General features: G+C 47.9%; 2 protein-coding genes across 3 annotated transcripts; one reads left to right on the plus strand and one right to left on the minus strand.

The window, feature by feature from the left end:
- Positions 1-7,103: 7,103 nt before the first annotated feature.
- LOC105498606 (proline rich 3) lies at positions 7,104-13,661 on the minus strand. 2 transcript variants are annotated; one of them, XM_011770776.3, is made up of 4 exons: positions 13,413-13,661; positions 12,625-12,687; positions 8,684-8,974; positions 7,104-8,421 (listed from the first exon to the last, which is right to left on the minus strand). In XM_011770776.3, the coding sequence occupies exons 1-4, from the start codon at positions 13,516-13,518 to the stop codon at positions 8,315-8,317; spliced, it is 567 nt and encodes a 188-aa protein (XP_011769078.1). In that variant the 5' UTR covers positions 13,519-13,661; the 3' UTR covers positions 7,104-8,314. The 2 variants fall into 2 exon arrangements, with proteins under 2 accessions (XP_011769078.1, XP_011769079.1); XM_011770777.3 differs by lacking the exon at positions 12,625-12,687 and having other exon boundaries at positions 13,413-13,589.
- Positions 13,662-14,611: 950 nt separating this feature from the next.
- LOC105498607 (G protein nucleolar 1 (putative)) lies at positions 14,612-25,210 on the plus strand. Its single transcript, XM_011770778.3, has 12 exons — positions 14,612-14,750; positions 15,166-15,331; positions 15,691-15,827; positions 15,967-16,118; positions 16,236-16,307; positions 17,319-17,526; positions 17,697-17,792; positions 18,221-18,415; positions 23,641-23,819; positions 23,897-24,059; positions 24,335-24,475; positions 24,861-25,210. The coding sequence occupies exons 1-12, from the start codon at positions 14,678-14,680 to the stop codon at positions 25,100-25,102; spliced, it is 1,824 nt and encodes a 607-aa protein (XP_011769080.1). The 5' UTR covers positions 14,612-14,677; the 3' UTR covers positions 25,103-25,210.
- Positions 25,211-25,762: the final 552 nt, after the last annotated feature.

A 25,762-nucleotide genomic window follows, 5' to 3' on the forward strand; every position in this document is an offset into this window, starting at 1 on the left:
CTTTTTTTCTTTCTTTTTTTTTTTTTTTTGAGACGGAGTCTCGCTCTGTCGCCCAGGCTGGAGTGCAGTGGCCGGATCTCAGCTCACTGCAAGCTCCACCTCCCGGGTTTAACCATTCTCCTGCCTCAGCCTCCCGAGTAGCTGGGACTACAGGCACCCGCCACCTCACCCGGCTAGTTTTTTTTGTATTTTTTAGTAGAGACGGGGTTTCACCGTGTTAGCCAAGATGGTCTCGATCTCCTGACCTCGTGATCCGCCCGTCTCGGCCTCCCAAAGTGCTGGGATTACAGGCTTGAGCCACCGCGCCCGGCCTAAGACTTTGGTTCACTTCTAACTCTACCACTTAATACGGGAGCTTGAGTAAGGTGCCCCTGTAGTTCTGTCAGCTCTCAAATCACTACAATCATGCTTTTGTTGCCACCATTGTCTGAATTCACACTTGCCAAAGTCAACAAATCTGGGGCCATCCTACTCACTCTCCCAACAACATCTGATACACTTGGTCACTCCCTCCCTCCTTCCTTTGTTTTCTTCAGGGACACTACTCTCTACAGGTTTCCTTTGTATCTAATGGGCTTCTCCTGAAGTTTAAATGTTGAAGTGCCTCAGGGCTCAATCTTTGACCCTCTCCTTAATCTAGACTTATCACCTATTACCTCCTGACTTTAAATACCGTCTATAACCAATGAAGATTCCCAAACTTCTCTTGCTGGCCCCTAACTTCTGCCCTGAGCTCCAGGCTCATGAATTCAACTGCTTATGGGACATCTTCTCTGAGATCTTTAATAACTCTCTCTAATACGTACAAAATGGAGCTCTTGTTCTTACCCCTAAAGCCTGTCTCTTCCAGGCTTCCCCATCCAGAAATTGCACCACATGTCATTCAGTTATTTGGGCCAAAACTGAAAGGTCGTCCTCTTTCTCCATTCCTCCTCCCCAATCAATCCATCAGCAAGCTAAGTCTGCCTCATTTTTTCATTCATCTGTTCAACAAATATATTTATTGAGTGTATAGTATGTGCCAGGCACTCTTCTATGCTCTTGGGATACTACTGAATAAAATAAAGATCTCTGATTACATTTCTAGCAAGGGAGATGATACTATAGATAAAAGAAAATATAGATCAAGTTTAAAAGTATAAAAAGGACAGATTTTAGTACTAAATGAGGCCTCAGTAAAGTGAAATTCAAGCAAATCATTGAAGAAGATTAGTTTTGGCCACATGGATTTCCAGGAGATGGGCCTTTATCTAGCATAAGAAACAGCTGGAATAAAGCCCTATGGCAGGAGTGTTCTGACATACATGGGAAACAAACAGGAAGGAGGCAAGTGGGGCTGGGGTGGCATGAGTGAGCCAGAGTTGTGGGAAAGGTGAAAAGAGAAGTAAAGCAGGGTCTGGATTGGGAAAGGTCTTTTAGCTTATCTTAAAGATTTTGGCTTCTTCTGTTGATTTAAATGGAAGTCACTGCAGACTTCTAAGCACAGTGATGTGATCCAACCTACATTTTAAAAGGATGACCTGGGCCAGGTGCAGTGGCTCATGCCTGTACTCCCAGCACTTTGGCAGGCTGAGGCAGGCGGATCACGAGTTCAGGAGATCGAGATCATCCTGGCTAACATGGTGAAACCCCGTCTCTACTAAAAATACAAAAAATTTAGCCGGGCGTGGTGGCGGGTGCCTGTAGTCCCAGCTACTGGGGAGGCTGAGGCAGGAGATTGGTGTGAACCCGGGAGGCAGAGCTTGCAGTGAGCTGAGATCGCGCCACTACACTCCAGCCTGGGCGACAGAGGGAGACTCCGTCTCAAAAAAAATAAAAATAAAAATATATAAAATAAATAAAAGGATGACCTGGCCAGGTGCAGTGGCTCACACCTGTAATGCCAGTACTTTGGGAGGCTGAGGCGGGAGAATTGCCTGAGCCCAGGGGTTTGTGACCAACCTAGGCAACATAGTGAGACCCCTGGTCTGTATATAATACAATTTTTTAATATTTATTTTACTTTTTGAGACGGAGTCTTGCTCTGTCGCCCAGGCTGGAGTGCAGTGGCGTGATTTCGACCCACTGCAACCTCTGCCTCCTGGGTTCAAGCAATTCTCCTGCCTCAGTCTCCTGAGTAGCTGGAATTACAAGTGTGCACCACCACGCCTGGCTAATTTTTGTATTTTTAGTAGAGACGGGGTTTCACCATGTTTGTCAGGCTGGTCTCGGACTCCTGACCTCGTGATCCACCTGCCTTGGCCTCCCAAAGTGTTGGGATTAGAGGCGTGAGCCACCGTGCCCAGCCTATAAAATTTTTTAAGTTGTTAAAAAATAAATAAATAAAAAGGATGACTCTGGAGACTGTGCTGAGAATAACCTGGGCGGGGGGCGGGAGGGGGAGAGCAGCAGAGAATGGGCAGAAATGACAGAAGCAGGGAGATCTATTAGGAGGTGATGGTGACTCAGACTAGAGTGACAGCAGTGGAGGTGTGAAAGGGCTGGTTTCTAATATATTTTGGAAAAGAGCCAACAAGTTTTGTTAATGGATTGGAGGTCATGTTTGACAAATAGAATTAAGGATGACTCCAATGTTTCTGGCTTGAGTTAACTAGAAAGTTGTAATTGCCATCAACTGAGACTAAAACATAACCCAAATTTGACCACTTCTCTCCACCTCTACCCTGACCAAGCCGTCGTCTCTTCTCCCTGGACCACTGCACTGGCCTCCTAACTGGTCTGCCTGCTGTCATTCTCATTCTCTAGTCTATCCTTCACATCTACAGTCGGAGGTAGTTTTTATATGTAAATCCATGGGCCGATCACAGTGACTCACGCCTGTAATCCCAGCACTTTGGGAGGCTGAGGCAGGCAGATCAAAAGGTCAGGAGTTCGAGACCAGGCTGGTCAACATGGTGAAACCCTGTCTCTACTAAAAATACAAAAATTAGCCAGGCGTGGTGGTGGGTGCCTGCAGTCCCAGCTACTTGGGAGGCTGAGGCAGGAGAATCACTGGAACCTGGGAGGTGGAGGTTGCAGTGAGCCAAGATCACACCACTGCACTCCAGCCTGGGTGACACAGTGAGACTCCGTCTCAAAAAAAAAAAAAAAAAAATCCATTTGTTCAAAGTATAAAAGTATTAAAAAAAAAAAAAGCATAAAATCCAGAATAAAATCCAAATGCTTTACCATAGCTTATGGGGCTCTGTACAATATGCCCTCTGTTAAACATCTTGATCCCATCTCCCACAGTCTAGCCACACTGGGCTTTTTTTTTTTTTTTTGAGCCGGGATCTTGGTCTGTCATTCAAGCTGGAGTGTAGTGGTATAATCATAGCTCACTGCAGCCTCAAAGGATCTTCCCACCTCAGCCTCCAACTAGCTAGGACTACAGGCACATGACACCAGGCCTGGGTACTTTTTAAACATTTTTGCAGAGACAGGGTCTCACCATGTTGCCCAGACTGGTCTCGAACTTCTGGGCTCAAGTAGTGCTCCTGCCTCAGCCTCCCAAAGTGCTGGGATTGCAGGCATGAGCCACCACGTCTGGCCTGGCCTTCTGTTTTTACTTCAAACACCCCAAAGTCATTCCTGCATCAAGGCCTTTGCCTTTGCTGTTCCCTGTGTCTGGAATGCACTTTCTCCGTGTGTTCATATGGTTTGTTCCCTCGTTTAATTTTCTCTCTCTGTGTTACCTCCTCAAAGCAGCTCTCTCTTTGTATCTACCTGTTCTCTTCCCCCTGTCACTCTCTAACCTCTTTTTTCATTTTATTTTCATTTGGAGCACTTACTATTACTTAAAATTATACTACCTATGTATATTGTCTGTCACCCTCAAAGCAATATGTAAGCTCCATATGGGCAAGGATTTTGTCCTTTTTATTGATGTATCTCCAGCTCCTAAAACAGTGCTTGCTCTACACTAGGCACTAAAGTGTTCATTGAAAGTATGCAAAGCTTGGCCAGGTACAGTGGCTCATGCCTATAATCCCAGCACTTTGGGAGGCCGAAGCAGGTAGATCATCTAAAGTCAGGAGTTCGAGACCAGCCTGGCCAATATGGTGAAACCCCATCTCTACTAAAATACAAAAAATTAGCTGGGTGTGGTGGTGGGCACTGTAATTCCAGCTATTTGGGAGGCTGAGGCAGGAGAATCGCTTGAACGACCCGCCCCCGCCAAAAAAAAAAAAGTAAGTATATGAAGCTTAAGTAAGACAATGTCTATAAAGAGCTTAGCAGGGTACCTGGCACTGAGCAAGCAGCCAGGTGATGCCATACTCTAAGATCTCTCCCTGCCTCTCTGTCATCTCTCCTTAGTCTCCTTGTCTGGCTTATCCTTGTCCTTCTTCACTTAGCCATTCAATGTCAGAGTTCCTCAAGGCTACGTTCTGGGCCCTTCATCTACAGATTCCTCAGAGAGGTCTATCCTAGCCACCATGTCTTCTTTTTTTTTTTTGGAGATGGAGTCTCCCTCTGTCACCCAGGGTGGAGTGCAATGGTGCGATCTCGGCTAACTGCAACCTCTGCTTCCTGGGTTCAAGTCATTCTCCTGCCTCAGCCTCCCAAGTAGCTGGGATTATAGACCATCACCATGCCTAGCTAATTGTTGTATTTTAGTAGAGACAGGATTTCACCTTGTTGGCCAGGCTGGTCTCAAACTCCTGACCTCAGGTGATCTACCCGCCTCAGCCTCCCAGAGTGCTGGGATTACAGGCATAAGCCACTGCGCCCAGCCACCATGTCTTGAGTAGCTCCCCAACTACTGTTTCTATTCAGTACCCCATTTATTTCCTTCATATGATTCATCTCAACCTGTAATTATATGTTTGTTTACTTTTAAGAAAAACAGTCCCTGAGAATTGGGAATTGGCCTGACAATAACTAGCAGGCTTTGGTGTTGCTGGGAGCTGGCCTGTTGCCCATAGTTAGGCCCTGGTACTCTTGTTGAACATAAACTATCTCACAGAAAATCAGTGTCAAACAAGGTCATTCTGTGTTTGTGATGAAGTTAGACAAACTTCAAAATCTTGTCTAAGCACAAAAACACCAAACAGTTCCCTGTCAGCTAAAATGTATTGGCTTTTTTACCTTACAGCTTTAGTCATATTTCATTTCTCCCTCCTTCTAGATAAGATTAAGAAGTAGTCATAGAACAATTTTCTGCTTTTTTTTTTTGAGACAGAGTCTTGCTCTGTCACCCAGGCTGGCGTGCAGTGGCCGGATCTCAGCTCACTGCAAGCTCCACCTCCCGGGTTTGCGCCATTCTCCTGCCTCAGCCTCCCGAGTAGCTGGGACTACAGGCGCCCGCCACCTCGCCCGGCTAGTTTTTTTGTATTTTTGAGTAGAGATGGGGTTTCACCAGGTTAGCCAGGATAGTCTCGATCTCCTGACCTTGTGATCCGCCCATCTCAGCCTCCCAAAGTGCTGGGATTACAGGCTTGAGCCACCACACCCGGCCTTTTCTGCTTCTTTTGAAATCACCAAACACAAACCCTAACCCTGTCATTCCTAACCCTCTTTTAGGGAGATAACCTCTGTAGAATTAATAAACTCAGCTTAAATGCTTGCCCATAAGTTGAGGAGCTGTAAGTTAACTTTTAAGAAGTTTCTTCTGGCTGGACGCAGTGGCTTATACCTGTAATCCTAGCACTTTGGGAGGCCGAGGTGGGCAGATCACAAGGTCAGGAGATAGAGACCATCCTGGCTAACATGGTGAAACCCCGTATCTACTAAAAACACAAAAAATTAGCCGAGCATGGTGGCGGGCACCTGTAGTCCCAGCTACTCGGGAGGCTGAGGCAGAATAGCGTGAACCTGGGAGGCGGAGCTTGCAGTGAGCTGAGATTGTGCCACTGCACTCCAGGCTGGGCGACAGGAGACTCTGTCTCAAAAAAAAAAAAAAAAAGGAAGTTTCTTCCCAGACAACTGGTGTTCTTGGCTCTTCCTCCATCCTGAGGCTTTGAACATGGATGAGGAAGCCAAAGCTTCACTTTGGACTGTGAATAGAAGTTTGTGGTTGTGAATCTAACAGTTGGGGGTTGAGGTTCTGAATACTCAGGGACCTTGTAATGGTGGCATTGTCACATATCTTGGATTGTTGATTGTCTACCTCTTGACCTGTGAGAGAAATAAACTTCTATCTTAAGACTTCTTTTTAAATGGCAGTTACATAAGCCAGAACTACCTGGAGAAATCTGATACTTTTGTTTTGACCTGTAATTTTCAAATGTCTACTTTTCTCCAACTCTCCTACCCAAGTCTATGTCATCATCATGGCTCACTTGTACTACTGAAGTAGCCAGTAGCTTTCTAACTAACTTCAGGTCCAAGGTGGGCCCTCTTCATACAAGCTGATTTTTTTGAAAAGCCAGCCTAAGCCATGATACTCCCGTCTAAAATTCTTCAAAGGCTTCTGTTCTAAGAAAAGAGCCAAATCCTCATGTTCTCCAAGGCCCTGAGTGGTCTAACTCCTCTTTCTTCTGCATCATCTCCCACTGTCCCTAGGTTTCTTAGCTCCTTTTCCCCTAGGTCTTTTAGCTAAGACCTTTGCCTTGACTCCCCTTTCCCACCCCACCTCCTGTTTATCCTTCGGAGCTTGTCTCAGTTGCATCTCCTTCCCCGACTCCCTTTATTACACAACTCCGTTTCACCCTGTCTTCTTCCCAGCACTTTTGGCAGGTTTAACTTTACATGCTATTTGTGGTTATGAGAAACCTGTCTTCCTTGTACATTTTAAATCCATTGGCTTTGGCTGTCAGTTATCTCTAGTGCTTAGTATACTGCCTGGCCCACAGGCACTCTGCAAATTGCTGCTGAAAGACTCCTTCATCATTACCACTCCGTAAACACAAACTCTGCCAAGTAAAATATTTAAAAATAACTCCACAGACACCTGGCCTTTCCTTTTTCTTACAAAACTTTGCCCTTGAACATAAGGCAGCTTGGTCTGGTTGATGCCTACAGGCCAATGGAACCTCCATTGGTTTTTTCAGCCTGGAAGAACCTTAAGCTTTGTCATTCCCCATCACTAGTGTGTATGAACTAAAGAATGAGCTGACTCCACCAGGTGAGAACAGCTTCATCTGTACCTCCAGAGATGACTAGAACACAGGGATTAAAGAAAATGCTGGTTTCCACTGCATTTATTACTAATATAAAAAAAGTTAAAAAAAAAAAAAAAAAACACCTCATTCTCAGTTCTCCAACAACTCTCATCCCTCCCTCTTGCCAATACAACTCCTGACCTGTTTCCTCAGGGCCAGTTCAAAACTGAACCTGTTCACTGCTGTTTTCACAGAAAACAACCAGTGCCAGGGATGTAGGGGAAGAGGGTTGGAAGAAGGCGACAGTACTGTCCAGGTTCCACCCAAAGATAGGCAAGGTGGAGATTCACAGAATTCAAATGAAAGGACTGGTGGTCTCACAATGACATAGTCTAAGTAAAATGGGCTGGAAGGGATCTAGGTAGGATAAAGCCATTGGAGGCTTTATAAGACATCTCATGGGCCTGTGTCAGACCCAGAGTAACCAACAGGAGAAGAATGGGGAGGGCCAGGGAGGCAGTCTGATGGAAAGTTCACAATTCTTCCATGTTGGGAAGTGGGAAAGTCCAGAGGGCGTCAAGCGCCTCACTCGTTTTGGCAGGAAAACTTATTCTAGTGCTGGGAAGTCACAAAAATGCCACAGACACTGAGAGAGGCTACAAGGGGATGCACAGTTTCACAAAGCACGGTGATCATAGACCACGGCGGTGGGGATCATGCTACTGACAGAGAAACTACGAAATCCAAAAGCAGGGAGAGTGGCCTTTTAGGAAGTAACTCTGCACCAGTCACCCAAACTTGACCCCAGGTTAGACAACCTGGCTGAGTTTCATAAGCAGCTGACAACATTGGGGGTAGGGAATGTCACATAAAAAGGACTTAAAACAAGCAGCTAAAAGAAGGGAATGGTAGGAAACCGCTCCAGGGCTCTCAGGAATTGAGGGCAGTACTGGGGAACAGGTGGACAGATGCACAAGAAACAGCACCAAAGAGGTTTCCTGTTCAGCAGTCATTTGATGATGGGAAAGAAGATCCAGGAGGCAACTTAAGGGAGCAAAGATGGGTCCCAAAGGCAAGTCTCTAAAGGCTGGATCAGAAGAAAGCGCATACACCGCGCACCAGTGACGCAACACAACTCTGGACCCCAAACTGGGGAGGTGGTGGATGGGGTGGGTGTGTCACTGACAGAGGGTGTTGGAAGAGCCTCACAGTAGCCATTACAGGGCTACAGAGAAATACATGGCCGCTAGGTCACAGAGAGCTCCTTCCAGCCTGGATGGGAAGGCACAGTCTCACAGAGGAGGTCCATTGACGCCTGGATGGTAGAAGGCACAGAGGTCCTCATATCGACAGTGACCCTTTTTGGCAAAATGTCGGCAGACAGGGCGGTCGGATTTGTCTGTGAACAAGTGAAAATTAAAGTTAAAAATCTGAGCAACAAAGAAAACAAATATGATGAAAAGCAGAGACAGAAGGAGAACTGATTTTCTACCCCCTACCATTTCCAGGTATTTTGGAATGGTAGTTTTTCTCCTGGGAGAAATAACATTCAGGTCTACTTCTGCTTCAAAAGCAAAAAGGAAAGCCCAAAGAAGATCATGAATGATCTTCTGAAAATTAGGTCACTCTGGGAGTTATGGGCGTAACAAAATGGACCTCACCTTCCATAACCTGGGGGTCATCCTTGGGTGGGCAGGTATTCTTGATAAGAGACCAGCTTTTGAGCCTTCGAGGGTTTCTCTGTTCTTTGTGAAAGCTTCCCCTGGTGGGACCCCCATGACCTGGCCCCGGAAAAGGAGGTTCAACATTGACTCCCCACCAACCACGACCATATGGGCTAGACCTGGGGCCAAGGCCTCTCCGAATTGGGCCTCTACCCCAAGGAGGAGGTGGGAGACTCAGCAGTGGTGGAATCAGTGGTCCCCTTGATCCTGGAGGACCTCTGTGAAGAGCTGGAGAGAGAGAGAGAGACAGAGAGAGAAAGAAAGACACAGAAAGGTGACCAATGGGCAGCTGAATCCTGATAAGCCCTGATTTAAAAAATTTTTTTTATTGAAGAACAGCAGTTTTAAAGACACACCAGTTTTAAGTGCACAACCCAATAATCACAAAGTAGACACACTTGAGTTTCCACCACCAGGTGAAGAGATAAAGCCTTATTAGCACCTCAAAAGATCCTCCCCTTGTGCCCCTTTTCCCATTACCCACCCTCCTCCCCAAAGGTAACCACTATCCTGACACCATAGGTTAGTTTTTGCCTGTTTTTGAACTTCACAAAAATGGAATCATACAGTCTGCATTCTTTTATGTCTGGCTCCTTTCGCTCAACATCATGTTTGTGAGATTCATCCAGGTTGCCTGTAGCAGTAGTTCATTCATTTTCGTTGCAGTGTAGTCCCATTGCATGCATACACAACAACTTATTTATCCATTCTACTGATGATGGACATGTGGGTGGTATCCAGTTTGGGGCTATAACGAGAAATGCCACTATAAACATTTTTATACATGTTGTTACACATACGTATGCATTTCTGTTGAGTATATACATAGTAGAGGTATTGCTGGGTTATAAAGTATATGTTATGCTCAAGTTTCACATATAATGCCAAATTTTTTTTCAAAGTGGTTATAGCAATTTGCACTCCCACCAGTAGTTGTCCTATAGCCTTGACAACACTTAGAATTGTTAGATTTTTAAATTTTGCCGTTCTGGTGAGTGTGAAAAGTGGTGGTTATTTTGTTTGGTTATTATTATTTATTTAATGAGAGATTGGGTCTTGCCACAGTGCCCAGGCTGGTCTTGAACTCTTGGGCTCAAGTGATCCTCCCACCTTGGTCTCCTAAAGTGCTGGGATTACAGGCATGAGTCATCATGCCTCGTTTTGTTTGCTTTTTATTGTGGTAAAAAACACATAAAATTTACCATTTTAACTATTTTTAAGTGTACAGTTCAGTAGTGTTATGTATATTCATATTGTTGTGAAACAGATCTCCAAGTTTTTGTTCGTTTGTTTTTTGAGATGGAGTTTCGCTCTGTCGCCTGGGCTGGAGTGCAGTGGCGCGATCTCGGCTCACTGCCACCTCCGGCTTCTGGGTTCAAGCGATTCTCCTGCCTCAGCCTCCTGAGTAGCTGGGATTACAGGTGCCCACCACCACACCTGGCTAATTTTTGTATTTTTAGTAGAGATAGGGTTTTATCATGTTGGCCAGGCTGGTCTCGAATTCCTGATCTCATGATCCACCTGCCTTGGCCTCCCAAAGTGCTGGGATTACAGGCGTAAGCCACCATGCCCGATCTCCAAAAGTTTCTTATCTTGCAAAACTGAAACTCTGTACCCATTAAACAAAACTCCCCTTTTCTGTCTTCCTTCCCCCAGCATCTAGTAACGACCATTCTACTGTTTCTTTGAATTTGACTTTATTTTTATTTTTTGTTTTGACAATCTCACTCTGTCATTCAGGCTGGAGTGCAGTGGTGCAATCTCGACTCACTGCAACCTCTGCCTCCCAGGTTCAAGCAATTCTCATGCCTGAGCTACCTGAGTAGTTGGGATTACAGGTATGCACTACCATGCCCAGCTAGTTTTTCTATTTTTAGTAGAGATGGGGTTTCGCCATTTTGGCCAGGCTGTTCTCGAACTCCTGACCTCAAGTGATCCACCTGCCTTGGCCTCCAGTGTGCTGGGATTACAGGTGTGAAGCACCACGCCTGGCCCCTGAATTTGACTTTAGACACCTCAGATAAGCAGAATCATACACTATGTCTTTACTGAACATAAAGTCCTCAAAGTTCATCCATGTTGTAGTATGTGACAGCATTTTCTTCCTTTTAAGGCTGAATAATAATCCATTGTATGTACACGCCACATTTTGTTTATTCTTCCATCAGTGGACATGTGGGTTGCTTCCACCTCTTTGTTATTGTGAATACTGCTGCTATGAACATGAGTCTGCAAATATGTCAAGACCCTGCTTTCCATTTTTTTTTTTTTTTTGCTATATACCTGGAAGCAGGAGTTCTGGGGTAGTTCTATTTTTAATTTTTTTTGTCATACATACATATTTTTAATTGCTTAAGAGGAATCTCTTCATATTGTTTTATATAGTAGTTGCACCATTTTATAATCCCAGCAGCAGTACACAAGAGTTCTAATTTCAAAGTGGTATATTTTTATCTTGCATTTACTTGACGATTAATGATATTGAGTACTTGTTGATTTAGACTTTTAGTTCATTTAGAGCTCCATTTTAATAAGGTGTCCTTTTTTTTTTTTTTTTTGGTCGATTTTTCAAATGGCTTGTCTGGAAGAATCCTTTATATATTATAGATAAAGGATCTTTATTGGTTATATTTGTTGCAAATATCTTCTATTGTATAGCTTCCTGTTAATTTCTTAATGGCGTTATTTGGCAAGTTTATATTTTCTTTTCTTTCTTTTTTTTTTGAGACAGTCTCACTCTGTCACCCAGGCTAGAGTGCAGTGGTGCGATCTCGGCTAACTGCAACGTCCGCCTCCAGGTTCAAGCGATTCTCCTGCCTCAGCCTCCTGAGTAGCTGGGATTACAGGCGCACACCACCACATCCGGCTAATTTTTGTATTTTTTAGTAGAGATAGGGGTTTCACTATGTTGGTCAGTCTAGTCTTGAACTCCTGACCTCGTGATTCGCCCGCCTCGGCCTCCCAAAGTGCTGGGATTACAGGTGTGAGCCACTGCACCTGGCCGCAAATTTATATTTTCTAATGGAGTTCAATTTATCAATCTTTCCTTTATGGTTAGTGTGTATACCTACATTTCTTGTCTGTTTAAGAACTCTTAGCTACTCTTAGAAAATACATTTACTTTCTAGAATAATTATTCTCTTACCTTTTATACTTAGATCTACAGTCCATTATACAATATGATTATGACTACAAGGTGAAATTACATTTTTTAACATGAATATCCAATTGATCCAATATCATTTATTGAAAAGACCAACTTTCCAGTTCCATCTTCATCATAAATGAAGTGTCCACACATGTATGGGCCTGTTATTGGACTCTTCGGGACATAAGTCCTGTTGACTTATGTGTATCATTGTGTCCAAACTGCATCGTTGTAACTACTGTAGCTTTATAGTAAGTCTTTTTTCCTTCTTGTTTTTATAGACAGGATCTCACTATGTCGCCCAAGTGGCCTCAAAAACTCCTGGGCTCAAAGGATCCTCCTACCTCAGCCTCCTGAGTAGCTGGGACCACAGGCATATGCCACCATGCCCAGCTTACAAATCTTGATATTCATAGTACGCCCTCCCACTTCAAGATTGTTTTGACAGTCTCTCACCTTGATATTTTGCATTTCCCTATAATACTGTGTATTTCCACAAAAACATTATAGGTGTTCTGACTTGGAATGCATGAAGTCTATACATCAATTTGGGAAGAAGTGACATTTTTACAACATTGAGTTTTTCAGTCAGCAAATATACAACTTCTCTCCATTCATTTAGGGATGGAATCCCTGACCTTTTGATTTTTAAGTCCTTCCTGGGTTTTATCCCCTCCCTTGCCGTCTTATCCGCGACCTAATACAAGGATCAGGGCCCCTTCCTCCTCACCTGACTTAGGGTCGCCAGGTTTTCCATTGGCCATGGGGGGAGGGCCCAGAAGGCTGGGTGGTCCTAAGAGCAGACATGAAAATATGGTCATCAGAATGGATTCAAGGACTGATGATTCTGTTCTTAGGCGTTTTTCTTGTATTACTCATTTCTTAATTCAACCAGTAAAGGCAGGTATATTTTCAGCAGTCTTAGGAGTTCTCACCCCATCTATCTGCTCTTTTTTCTGCAAAGCTGTTTCAGGGTTTGCAAAAAGTAGATATTCAATCAAAGGCGATAATGCAGGAAAAGATACAACTTTTTCTTTTCCTCACCGTACCGTCGCTATCCAAAACAACCTAAGTGTCTCCAGACATAAACCAATCCCTCACCTTAACTGCTGGCCAGTCAGTTCTCTTCTCCTTTCACTCGGCCAGAGGACTAGTATAGAGAAAGCGGCACCTGTACCTTTTCAGTCAAAATCCGGATACAAACTGTCAACCCAGTCATCGCAATCTGCAACATCTCTACTGCCCCTTTCCCCTACTGTTCTGCGGCTGCGCAAAAGAGCTCTTTACTCTCTCCACCCCCGCGTTCCAGAAAGGTTTGGGGCCGTATTGAGGTTGACGGTTCCAGTAAGAGAACTCCTGGTTCAAGGCTCCATTTGGGACAGCCCTGCTGCCATCCCTACCCAGCGCGTGCGCCCTTCCTCCTTCCGTTAGAGCCCCTTCCTTCGCACCTTATTAGCCCCTAACCCTTCGCCCGGACGGGCTTGACAGGCATGTGCACATCCCTCCCTGACCCCTCACCGATGGGACTCCCATCCTCCTCATCTCCAGTCTCTTCCCGCTCGGGCAGTGGGGGTTGCTGCTGTGTCGGTGGCTGGTGCTGATTCTGCTTCTTTCGTTTCGGCATCGTGGCTGCGGCAATGGCTGCAGCGGGATTTGGAGGGTAGTGAGGAAGGGGCACGCGGGGATTCTGTTTCCGCTTCCGGGGGGTCGGTGGGCAGCAATGCCCAAGCTCCCACCATTCCACTTCCGGAAGATTGCGGAGAACATCTGTGGCGGCCGCATTCTGGAGTAAACTGCCTCTCTCCGTCTCTGCCAGGCATGGCGGCAACCTCACACCTTCCCTTTGCTGCGTTTCTATAAATGCTTTGAAAAAATTCCGCTCTTCTTCCCTCGCTGGAAAACACCACAACCAGCTCCTCAGAGTGTGTCACAGAGTCAACAGGCTCTCGGGCCAGAAGGCCTGAGAAGAGGACTGTCGCACCGTAAGATCGCCACATCCGGTCCTCGGTTACTATGGTAACAGCTGCAGGCACAACTTTGTGCCCTTTGACCTCCCTCCAAAAGCCCTTGTCCCGCCTGGGTTTCGCTTCTCGCCCGCTTTTGCACTTCTGATCTGTAAACCTGCTCCTTATCATCGTTCCCACAAGGAACTTGGGTCCCAGCAGGTCGGCAGCCAGGACTCTTCAGACCGCCGCCCTCCCCTAAAGACCTCTGACCGTGCCCCCGGTGTAGCCCAGCAACCTGGCTTCATTCCCGGGACGCACCGTCTCGGCTTTCCACTAAGGTCAAGCCTGGGGGTTGGGAGTGTAGCCTCAACGTGTCCACTCCTCCTCTCCCCTAGGTAATAGGCCCGCCCTCCGCTCCGCCGCCCCCTCCAGGTGAGTGGTAGCTTCTCCCAGGAGCGCAAGGTAGTGATGACACGCGCTCCCCCCTCCTCCGAACGCGAGTTGGTAGCGTCCGTGACGGAGTTAGCCTGGTCCTCCCACGCGCGCCTCCTTCCTCGCCGCCGGGGTGCTCTCTCCGTGCCACTGGCTCTCACGTGCCAGTAGCCCACCCCGCATCATCCTTTCGCCTCGCTCCTGGAGGGAAGTGACTGTGTATCTCCCCTGTCCGCCTTCCATCGCCGCCGCGGCGGCAATTCGGTCGGGCCCGCCCGCTGACGTCACCTGCTAGCTCCGCCTCCTCTAGGGTCCCGGGCCCCTGCGGCGGGGACTGCCCCGGGGGGCAGTCAGTTGAGGCGGCAGGAGCTCGGCGGAGGGCGGGCCAGGTGACTGGTCCGGGCCATGCCGAGGAAGAAGCCCTTCAGCGTGAAGCAGAAGAAGAAGCAGTTGCAGGACAAACGGGAGCGGAAGAGAGGTCAGTGCGGGAGCTGGAGGAGGAGGCGGGGCTCGGGCTTCCGCACAGCTGGAAGGAGGGGTGTGCCCGCTGCACCTCTGGGGGTCGTGGGAGGGGGTCGTGGGACCGCGCCAACCCTCGCGGCCTATCGCGGAGGGGATCTCCCACACCACCCCCCCACATCTGGAAGGGGTGGGGAAGGATGGAGAGTTGGGGGAGGGGAATCCCTCCAGCTCGCACGGGGCGCCGTCCCTACTGCTCCCTGGAGGAGTGATTCCCCCCCACGCACATCCGGGAGGGTCCCGAATAGGGTGGTTGGGAGGACAGAGCGTCGGAAGAAGTTGAGTGGGATGAAGAAGAGTCAGACCGGTGGGGGAGAGGGTCTTATGGCCCCTGAGAGCTGGCCAGCACTGGCGTCACCGGCCCCTCCCCGCAGGGCTTCAAGATGGGCTGCGCTCCAGTTCCAACAGCCGCAGCGGGAGCCGGGAGCGGCGAGAGGAACAGACAGACACCTCGGACGGGGAGTCTGTGACCCATCATATCCGCAGGCTTAACCAGCAGCCTTCTCAGGGGCTGGGTCCACGAGGCTACGACCCAAATCGGTGAGGGTGGGAGGGGGCGCTGGTCCCGGCTTTCCCGCCTACCCGGAAGTCAGAGCTTTGGGGGAAAGCGGGCTGCTGCTGGTGAAGACGGTGGGCCTGCGATGCCACAGTTCTCCGCTAGCCCCTCGGCTCCCCAGTGCGGGCCACAATCTTGCTTTCCAGAGGGGCTGGAGAGAGTTGGGCTTTTAGAAGGAGGAGGCTGAGTATTGCCTGAAAGAAGGACTTGGGGGAAGGCTGATTTGAGAGAGGAGACTTGAACGACGAGAGAATGCTTTGCGAAGTTGATTGTCCAAGAGGGGAGAAAATAGGAGTTTGTGGCCACAGGATTGCGCTGGATGTCTCGGTCCCTGTTCCCTTAGATACCGACTGCATTTTGAGAGAGACAGCAGAGAGGAGGTAGAGAGGAGAAAGAGAGCAGCCCGGGAGCAAGTTCTACAGCCGGTCAGTGCTGAGGTGTTGGAGCTGGACATCCGGGAGGTCTATCAGCCTGGCTCAGGTGAGTGAGAGCAAGACAAGTATTGGGCTGGGGAAGGAGTTTGGAAATGTAAGAGCCTAGTGTGAGGATGGAGGGGTCTGGGATGTACTCTTCAATCCTAAAAATTCCCTCACACTTGGACTTTTTCCTGATTTCCCAGTTCTGGACTTTCCTCGACGTCCTCCTTGGAGCTATGAGATGTCCAAGGAGCAACTAATGAGCCAAGAGGAACGGAGCTTCCAAGAGTATCTTGGGAAGATTCATGGGGCTTACTCCTCTGAGAAACTCAGCTACTTTGAGCACAATCTGGAGGTGACAGTGTACTCTAGGGACAGGAGTGGGGCATAGTGACCAATGGTCAAATTGGCTTGGGATCAGGCTTGAGAGGGACTCTGTGTTCAGGTTCTCTTCCTGATCTTGTCTTTTTAGACATGGAGGCAGCTGTGGCGTGTGTTAGAGATGTCTGACATCGTCCTGCTTATCACTGATATCCGACATCCAGTGAGTACTAGGAATAAGGGTGGCCAAGGAGGAGGAGGGAGAAAGGTTTTTCAGGGGCAAAGGTCAGAGGCAAGAGTTGGGAGACAGGTATCTATTTTCTTGTCTTTCTGACCTCTACCTAGTGCTGATGTCTGCAGTTAGGAACTCAGTTTTTTATTCTCTCTTATAGCCTGTCACTCCTCCCTTGGCCAGCTCACTCTCCTCTTCAAAACAGCCATGTCCTATCCTTTAACTCATCACAGTTAGACCAACAGAAAATCCAAGTGTGGAGCTTCAGGGATTCTATGAATGCAATTGGGGGCTTCCTCCTGCCCAGCCCAAAGATGCCCTTTCTTCCTTATCTCATTTCTCTAGTACTGCCGCATCAGTTGCTACAGAACCCACCTGGAATCGTAGAGTAGTAGTTAAGGCTGTAGACTGCTGCTGGACTGCCCTGTATGAATCCTAGCTCTGCAACTTCACTCTTGTCCTCCAGTGGGAGAAAGGGAGGTCTGTGAGGACCGTTTAGGTTGGAGGTCCTTAACAATGTGTACACACACACATGTACTGACACGTACATCATGTGCACATCAATATACACAGGCATGTTTGCACACATGTTCACAGTCACATTGTTAACACACGAACATGCACACGAGTGCATGTACTTGCATGTGTACACACTTATATAGTTGTGCGCACACAAAAGCAGACTAATTGTTACCCTAACACCCATCCCTATTTCCGATCCCATCCTTTACCTCAGTGTGCTGAGTGACGCTGTTTCCTTGTCTTGTTTTGGGTTCATTTCCATCTCTAATCATGACCTATAGGAAGCCCCCTGAGACTCAGAAATATTACTAACCCCTGTTTTGTCTTCCTTTTTCAGTTTGGCTGGTTTATAGTTTTTAGCCCAGAATCTGCTACCACCAGGGCCTTGTCTCTGAGCTATGCCTGCTAAGTGGAGAGCTGGAGGCAGAGAACTCTGGGTTGACCTTTCACTGCTCCATCTTCTTATCAACCCTGTCCTAGGTTGTGAATTTCCCGCCAGCACTTTATGAGTATGTGACTGGAGAACTTGGGCTGGCCCTGGTGCTGGTTTTGAACAAGGTGGATCTGGCCCCGCCAGCTCTTGTGGTTGCCTGGAAGCATTATTTCCATCAACACTATCCCCAGCTCCATGTCGTCCTTTTCACCTCTTTCCCTCGGGACCCCCGCACCCCACAGGACCCTAGTAGTGGTGAGTGGGCAATGAGAGAGGGCAGCTTGGGAGAGGTGAGTTGGCAGGGGACAAAGGGGAGAACAGAGAGGCTTGTTGACAAGGGGGCACCTGGTCTTGGGCCTAAGGGTGGTGGGAGAGATGAGAGGCCTAAGCCCGTGTGCCAATCCTTTCGTGCCTTCTGATCTCAGTCTTGAAGAAGAGTCGGAGGCGGGGGAGAGGATGGACTCGGGCCCTGGGGCCAGAGCAGTTGCTGAGAGCCTGTGAAGCCATCACTGTGGGGAAAGGTATGTGGCCCTTAGAGGAGGGCTGTAGGAGGACATGGGGAAGACCCAAGATGCAGAGTCATTTTGCTCACCTTTCCTGAAGCCACCCGCTGTATGGTGGAGATGTGCAAGAAGCCGGGGAAGGGATAGAATAAGGAGCAGACTGACCTGGTGGGACGAGAGGCAGCAAGTAGTCGGGAGCCTCAGTGGCTTGCTGCCTTTAGCCTTCCTAGTACTTTTCAGAAGCTCAGAGAGATGTGCGTGATTCCAGGGAGGGTGGGATCAAGTGACTTTTGGGAGATTCTCTGACCTGCTCTTGTTCAGGTTGGCACTGTACACCTCCAGAGGGTGCCAGTTACATAATCTGTGCAGGCTGCAAGGCACAGTATGTGCCATCATACACAGCAGCCCTGGGGAGGACCTCTTTAATCTTCTCCTCCTTTGAGCAGTGGACTTGAGCAGCTGGCGGGAGAAGATTGCTCGGGATGTAGCGGGGGCCACCTGGGGTAATGGCTCCGGGGAGGAGGAGGAAGAGGACGATGGCCCAGCAGTCTTGGTGGAGCAGCAGACTGATTCAGCAATGGAGCCAACCGGCCCAACCCGAGAGCGCTACAAGGATGGGGTGGTGACCATCGGCTGTGTGGGTAAGGAAGTGGCAGCTTGTGCGTGGTGGCCTCCAAGGAGGTACAGAGTTTTCATATTTGGAAAAGAGAGAGGGTGATCACGTTTCATTAGGCCCCAGGGTGTCTGAGGGGTGATCTCTGCCAGTGGTGGTGGGCAAGGCAGAAGAAGCATCTGCTGCAGTGGAGGGATCATTGACAGCCTGGGTTAAATTCAGCCTCTTCTCAGCTGTGAGGTCTTGAGCAAGTGATTTTGCTACTCTGAGTCTTAGTTACTTTGACTTTTTTTAAAAAAGGCCATTGATACCTGATTAAAAGAATGGATGTGGGCCATTTGTGAGAGCTCATGCCTATAGTCCCAGTGCTTTGGGAGGCTGAGGTGGGAGGATTGCTTGAGACCAGGAGCTCAAGACCAGTCTGGGCAATATAGTGAAACCCCATCTTTACAAAAGATAAAAAAAAAAAAATAGCCAAGTGTGGTGGTGTGTGCCTGTAGTCCATGTTACTTCAGGGGCTGAGGCAGGAGGATCACTTAGCCCAGGAGTTCAAGGCTGCAGTGAGCTGTGATTGTGCCACTGCACTCCAGCCTGGCTGACAGAGTGAGACCCTGTCTTTAAAAAGAATGGATGTGAGGAATGATGAGAATAGTGTTGAGAGAGCCTAAGAATATCTGACAAATAGTGATAACAGTAATAATTATTAAAACTTAGTGTTTATATGGTGCTTACTATGTAACAGGCACTGTTTTAAGTGGTTTATATAAACTATTTGAATTGTAGTAATTAGTCTGTAGTACAGTGATCATCAAATCATAGTAGGAGCTCAGCAAGTATTAGTTTTCTTCTAGGTTTTAACCCTTTAAGTTTGTTGCCAAGGAGAATCTCCTCTTAAGGGCTTTGTCTCAGCTCACAGTGGAGGAAAAAGGAATGTATCATTAGGACCCAGGGCCTGTCTTCATTTAGGGTAGGAGAGGTAAGAAGAGACCTTGGACAAGTTGTGGTATCTGAGGTGATATTGGAACCAAATTAGGCCCAACCCAGAAGAAATTAGGGAATGCGGAGTAGGTAGTTGGACTCCTTGGAAGTGCCCTGACTTACCTCTTAGTGTCCTTTTTGTCTTTGGAAGAACCTGCCTCATTTATGCTCCTCTTTCTAGTCATTTCATCTGGTTGTCCCTTCCCTGACTTCTGATCCTAGGCTTCCCCTCACAAGGAGCCTCTGTTCCCTCTCTTAGCAGGCTCTGCTTTAGCTGGTCTCTATTCCAGGTGGTGTGAGAGGGAGTTTGCTGTGGCATAGGCACCTCTGAGTTTGGATTTCCTTCCAGCTCTCATTCATTTACCCATTCAACAAATATGTACTGAACGCTTACCAGGTGCCAGATATTCTAGGGATGAGACATACTGCTGTGAAAATGGCAGAAAGGTCTGTATATTCATGGAGCTTATTTTCTTGTGAGTAAATAGGTTTTGTGATCCGAAATCATGTAGGGGCAGTGAAGGCAATAAAGCAACGAAAGGGGCTAGAGAGTGACTGAAAGGAGAGGTGCTCAGGGAAAACCTCCCTGAGGAGAGAACTGGTTGATGAGATGAAGTGAGCCATTCAGAACTGTGGGGAAAGGTTCTTGAGGAAGGAATGGGCTTGGAGATTCTAGGACCAGCAAGAGTGCCTGGAAGATTGAAGTATGGGAGCCAGGATAGAGTATTGGGAATGAGGTCAGCAAGATCGCCAGGGCCCACATCATGTAGAGCCCTGAGGCTGTGACAGCCATTTTGGATTTTATTCCAAGTCTCATGAGAAGCCAAGGGTAGCTTCTGAACAGCAGAATGATAGATTTGATTTTGTTTCTTAAAAATATACCTCCTGAGTAGAGAATAAATGATGGGAGGTGGGCAAGAAGGGGAGCAGAGAGAGCAGTTAAGGCTATTTCAGTAATCTAGGAGAGAAATAAGAGTTGCTTAGAGTAGGATGCTGGAGCTGGAGGTGGTGAGACAGGGCCAGAAGCATGATATATTTTGAAGGTAGAGAAAATGAGATTGCTAATGGTTTGCAGTTGGCACATGAAGGAAAGTGAGGATAAAGAAGGACTTCCAGGTTTTTGTCTTGAGCAACTGGAAATACTGAGATGGGAAGACTAGGGGAGAAGCAGATTTGAAGGCTTTGGGGAGGAGAGGGGAATCAGAAATTAAATTTCAGATTCTTTTTAAATGTCCCTAGTGGAGATGTTGAATAGGCAGTGGGCAAGTAGTCAGTAGCTTAGGGGAGAGAAGAGGATAGAAATTTGAGTTTGGGAAAGATTTAAATTTGGGGAGCCATTGATGGATATATATGGTATTTAAAGCCATGGAATTAGGCTGGGCACAGTGGCTCACACCTATAATCCCAGCCCTTTAGGAGGCGGAGGCAGGTGAATCACCTGAGGCCAAGCATTTGAGACCAGCCTGGCCAACATGGTGAAACCCTGTCTCTACCAAAAAATACAAAAAATTAACCGTGCGTGGTGGTGCATGCCTGTAGTCCCAGCTACTCAGGAGGGTGAGACAGGATAATCGCTTGAATCCTGGAGGCGGAGGTTACAGTGAGCCAAGATCATGCCACTGCACTCCAGCTTGGGCAACAGAGCGAGACTTTGTCTCAAAAAAAAAAAAAGCCACGGAATTGGATGAGATGTAGGAGAGAAAGGAAATAGGTGGAGAAGAGGAGGTCAAGGATTGAGCCTTAGGACAAGCCAGCATTTAGCTGGGCAAAGGAGAGTGAGAAGGAGGAAAACCAAGGGAGTGTCCCAGAAGTCAAATGAAGAAGGTGTTTGAAGAGGAAAGGAGGGATTAGCTGTGTCAACTGTTGCTGACAGGCCAAGTGAGAGAACAGAGACCTGCTCAGCGGGCTTGGCAATGTGAAAATCCATAGTTTCAGTGGGGTGGAGAAGCCAAATTGGAGTAGGACAATGAGAGAAGGTGCAACAACTTCACATAAAGTTATGTGAAAAGAGCCTGACACAGTAGCATCCATACCGCACAATTTCAGTTGTATCAAGTTTGAAAGCTGCAAAATTAAGCTGCATTGTTGAGAGACACACAGGTCATAAACTAAAGAGAAATGTAAGGAGTGGATTCTCTTAAAAGGATAAAGCTCACATGTGTAGAGGGAGAGGCTTATGATCAAGAAGGATGAATGGAGGCCGGGTGCGGTGGCTCATGCCTGTAATCCCAGCACTTTGGGAGGCTGAGGCAGGCGGATTGCTTGAGGTCAGGAGTTTGAGACCAGCCTGGCCAACATGGCAAAACCCTACCTCTACTAAAAATACAAAAATTTAGCCGGGCGTGGAGCCGTACGCCTGTGGTCTCAGCTACTTAGGAGGTTGAGGCATGAGAATCGCTTGAACCTGGGAGGATGAGGTTACCATAAGCCAACATTGCACCGTTGCACTCCAGCCTGGGCAAGGGAGTGAGACTCTGTCTCAAAAACAAAAGCAAAAACAAAAAAAGGAAAGATGGAACGTGTTGTCACACACTGAGTGGTGTCGGGTTCATCAGGCTGCACATGTATGTTCTGTGCTTTTTTTTTTTTTTTTTTTTTTGAGATGGAGTCTTGCTCTGTCACCCAGGCTGGAGTGCAGTGGCCGGATCTTAGCTCACTGCAAGCTCCGCCTCCCGGGTTTACACCATTCTCCTGCCTCAGCCTCCCGAGTAGCTGGGACTACAGGCGCCCGCCACCTCGCTCGGCTAGTTTTTTTTTGTATTTTTGAGTAGAGAAGGGGTTTCACCATGTTAGCCAGGATGGTCTCGATCTCCTGACCTCGTGATCCCCCCGTCTCAGCCTCCCAAAGTGCTGGGATTACAGGCTTGAGCCACTGCGCCCAGCCTTCTGTGCATTTTTGTGTATATTATAGTTTACAGTTACAAAGAAGATAGCAGGAAGAAGTGGTGAAAAGTAGCTAAGTCTTTTAAGGAGTTTTCCTGCAAAGCGAACAGAGAAATGGGTCTGGTGGTGGTCGTCAAAGGAGAACTTTTCTCTCCCTCCTTCCCTCTCTCCCTCCTAGATACTTCCACGTGTTGTAAAGATTGAGCACAGTGGTACATCTTTTCTTAGCCACAGTCAGCTCCCCAGGAGCAGTGCTGAATGGGCAGAACTGGATTTTATAGGGTTGGGATTTTTGCCAGGTGAGTAAGATAGAGGGGAGAGGTGGGACCAGGGAGTTCCAGGTTTCTGAACAGGCCTGGCTGAGGAGCTGGATCATGAAATCTGAGTCAAGTAAGAAGAAAATTGAGGACACGAGTTGGATATTGCATAGTGTTACTGTGTTAAGGTCAGGGGTCAAAGACTTACTGGAATGGAGGAACCAGAGTAAGTGAGCTGGAAAGATGAGTTGTCAGGGCAGAGAGGGTTGCTTGGAATTGAGGCTTTGGAGCTGTGAAGTGACAAGATGCAGGTATTACCACGGGAATGGGCAGCTGAGGTGGGGTAAATGAGATGCTTTGTGGAAGGGAGATAAAGGCACTGAAGTCAGCCAGAAATACAAAAACTGGTAGTGGTTTTGAGCAGAGTGGCAGTGAGTCCCAAGGCTTCCAGTTTCCTCCCTGGACAAGTCATCGTAATTATTATTATTTTTTTCAAGATAAGAGTTTCCCTCTTGTTGCCCAGGCTAGAGTGCAGTGGTGCAATCTCGGCTCACTGCAACCTCCGCCTCCTGGGTTCAAGTGGTTCTCCTGCCTCAGCCTCCCAAGTAGCTGCGATTACAGGTGCCCACCAGCACACTCAGCTAATTTTTGTATTTTTAGTAGAGATGGGATTTCACCATGTTGGCCAGGCTGGTCTTGAACTCCTGACCTCAGGTGATCCACCCACCTTGGCTTCCCAGAGTGCTGGGATTACAAGCGTGAGCCACTGTGCCAGGCCAAGTCATGGTAATTATGAGATGTGGATCACTTGTACTGGGTACTTACTGTACTGCAGGCACTGACCCACACAAGTTGTATTGGTTATCTCATTTAATCCCGACCACCCTAAGGTAGGGAGGTGTCTGCGCTGTAAAATGAAGAAGCAGAGACTCAGAAAGTTAGTTGCCCTGACATCACAAAGCTGGTAAGTGGAAGGGCCAGGATTTAACCCTGCGAGCCCAGAGCATGATTTGTATTCTGCAATACCATTTCCTTAATTTCTGAGCCTTAGTTCCCCTTTTACCTATAGGTATAGCACCAAGTCCCACCACAGAGTAAAAACCTGTTAAACATTAAATTTCCTTGCCTTCCTCAGGTTTCCCTAATGTGGGAAAGTCCTCGCTGATCAATGGGCTGGTGGGGCGGAAAGTTGTGAGTGTCTCCAGAACCCCAGGCCATACCCGATACTTTCAGACCTACTTTCTTACTCCCTCCGTGAAGCTCTGTGACTGCCCGGGCCTCATCTTCCCATCTCTTCTGCCTAGGCAGTTGCAGGTATGAGGGGGAGGGTGGGTAAGGGAAAGAGAGAAGGTGGGACATTCAGGAAGGTACTGAGTGCTCATTTTCCTCAGGTTCTGGCAGGGATCTACCCCATCGCCCAGATCCAGGAGCCCTATACTGCTGTGGGCTACCTGGCCTCCCGAATTCCTGTGCAGGCCCTGCTCCACTTGCGCCACCCAGAGGCTGAGGACCCCTCAGCGGAACACCCCTGGTGTGCCTGGGACATCTGTGAAGGTGAGTTCCATGTGCCTGGCTTCACCCCACCTGGTTTCAGCTCCTCTTCCTTACCTGCCTCGCCTTTTACCCTTCCCTGTCTCCTTTCCTCTCCTCAGAGATTCTGCCATTGATGAAGCTGCTGTCCACTCACCCCTAGATTTTTGTTGCATAGCCAGTAAGATCTCTGGCCTGGAATGTTTTGGGGAAAACTAGAAGGACTGTGTTATGGGAGTGGGAATATAACTGGTATCTGGTTAATGCCTTCTCTTTCCATTATTCTTTTCTCCCTCCAGCCTGGGCAGAGAAACGTGGTTACAAGACAGCCAAGGCGGCTCGGAATGATGTGTACAGAGCAGCCAACAGTCTCTTGCGGCTGGCAGTGGACGGCCGCCTCAGCCTGTGTTTTCATCCCCCAGGCTACAGTGAACAGAAAGGTCAGAGCCCAGATATTCTTCCCTAGCCCCCTGCCATGGTATAGGTAAAAGGGTGTGGGCTTTGTGGCCAGAGAGCAAGAGGGTCAAACCTGGATTCTGTACCTGTTGGCTAGCTCTGTAACTTAACATCTGAGACGTTTTCTGATCTGCAAACTGAGGGTAATAATTGACCCTTAGCATGGTGATTGTAACTATTGAAGTTGATGTGCACAAAGCTTCTGTTCAGCAATCTGCACATAGGAAGTTGAATGAATGGATGAATGAATGAATGCCAGCAGCTATAAAGATTATTGTTATTCCTAGTCTTTGCCTCTTCCCCATCTTTCTCTGGCTTTAGTTCCTTGCTCAAAACTCTCCTCCATTTTTTCTTGTTTTGGTTCCCCAGGCACCTGGGAGTCCCATCCAGAGACCACGGAGCTGGTGGTTTTGCAGGGCAGGGTGGGGCCAGCAGGTGACGAGGAGGAGGAGGAAGAGGAAGAGCTGAGCAGCTCCTGTGAGGAGGAGGGAGAGGAGGACCGGGATGCGGATGAGGAGGGAGAAGGGGATGAGGACACCCCAACCTCAGCTCCAGGGTCCAGTTTGGCTGGCCGAAACCCTTATGCCCTGCTGGGTGAGGATGAGTGCTGAGTTCCTCGCCCAGTGCCATCTTCCCACCCAATGTCTTTGCTTTTGGACTGACCTGGGGGTATCTCCCCTCTGCCACCCCAATTGTGAATAAAGATTGTTTGCTTTGTAGCCCCTTCCCCAGATGAACTGAGGTGAGCGGCTGTTCCAGGCTAACAGCTGTGGGAGGCTTCTCTCCTCTTCTCCCTTCTTTTTTCATGTATTCTCTTTGCAAGGGAAAGTTCTCTTAGGAGTTTGTTTAGTAGGTTCTCAGTCTCTGAAACCTGCTTCCTCTACCCACTCTCCCACTCTGCACTTTAGGAATCCCATTATCTACATGGGGAGGGGAGGTCTAAATCCAGCTCCCTTTTGGAGTTTGTGCCATTCTCCGATTTGAGCAGCAGCCCTGTGCGCCCCCTGCTGCCAGACCTAGTCATTCCAGGGGCTTCTGGGAGAAGTAACAGTAAGAGAGGAAGTGTCCCAAGCTGATGTCTCTAAATGAGATTTTTACAGAAATTGTTCAAATTCAGCAAATATTTATTGAGGGTCTGTTGTGTGTCTTGACCTGTGCTGAGCACCAAGCATATAAGGATGTACCACTGAAGCCTGGCCATGATCAAAACCCCACCTTCAGGCACCCAAGTTTTTGGATTAAGAAGGGTGAATGATGTTCTGCAAATCTTG

The sequence above is a fragment of the Macaca nemestrina genome, chromosome 5, assembly GCF_043159975.1.
Source record: "Macaca nemestrina isolate mMacNem1 chromosome 5, mMacNem.hap1, whole genome shotgun sequence".
In the NCBI taxonomy this organism is placed as follows: Eukaryota; Metazoa; Chordata; class Mammalia; order Primates; family Cercopithecidae; genus Macaca; species Macaca nemestrina.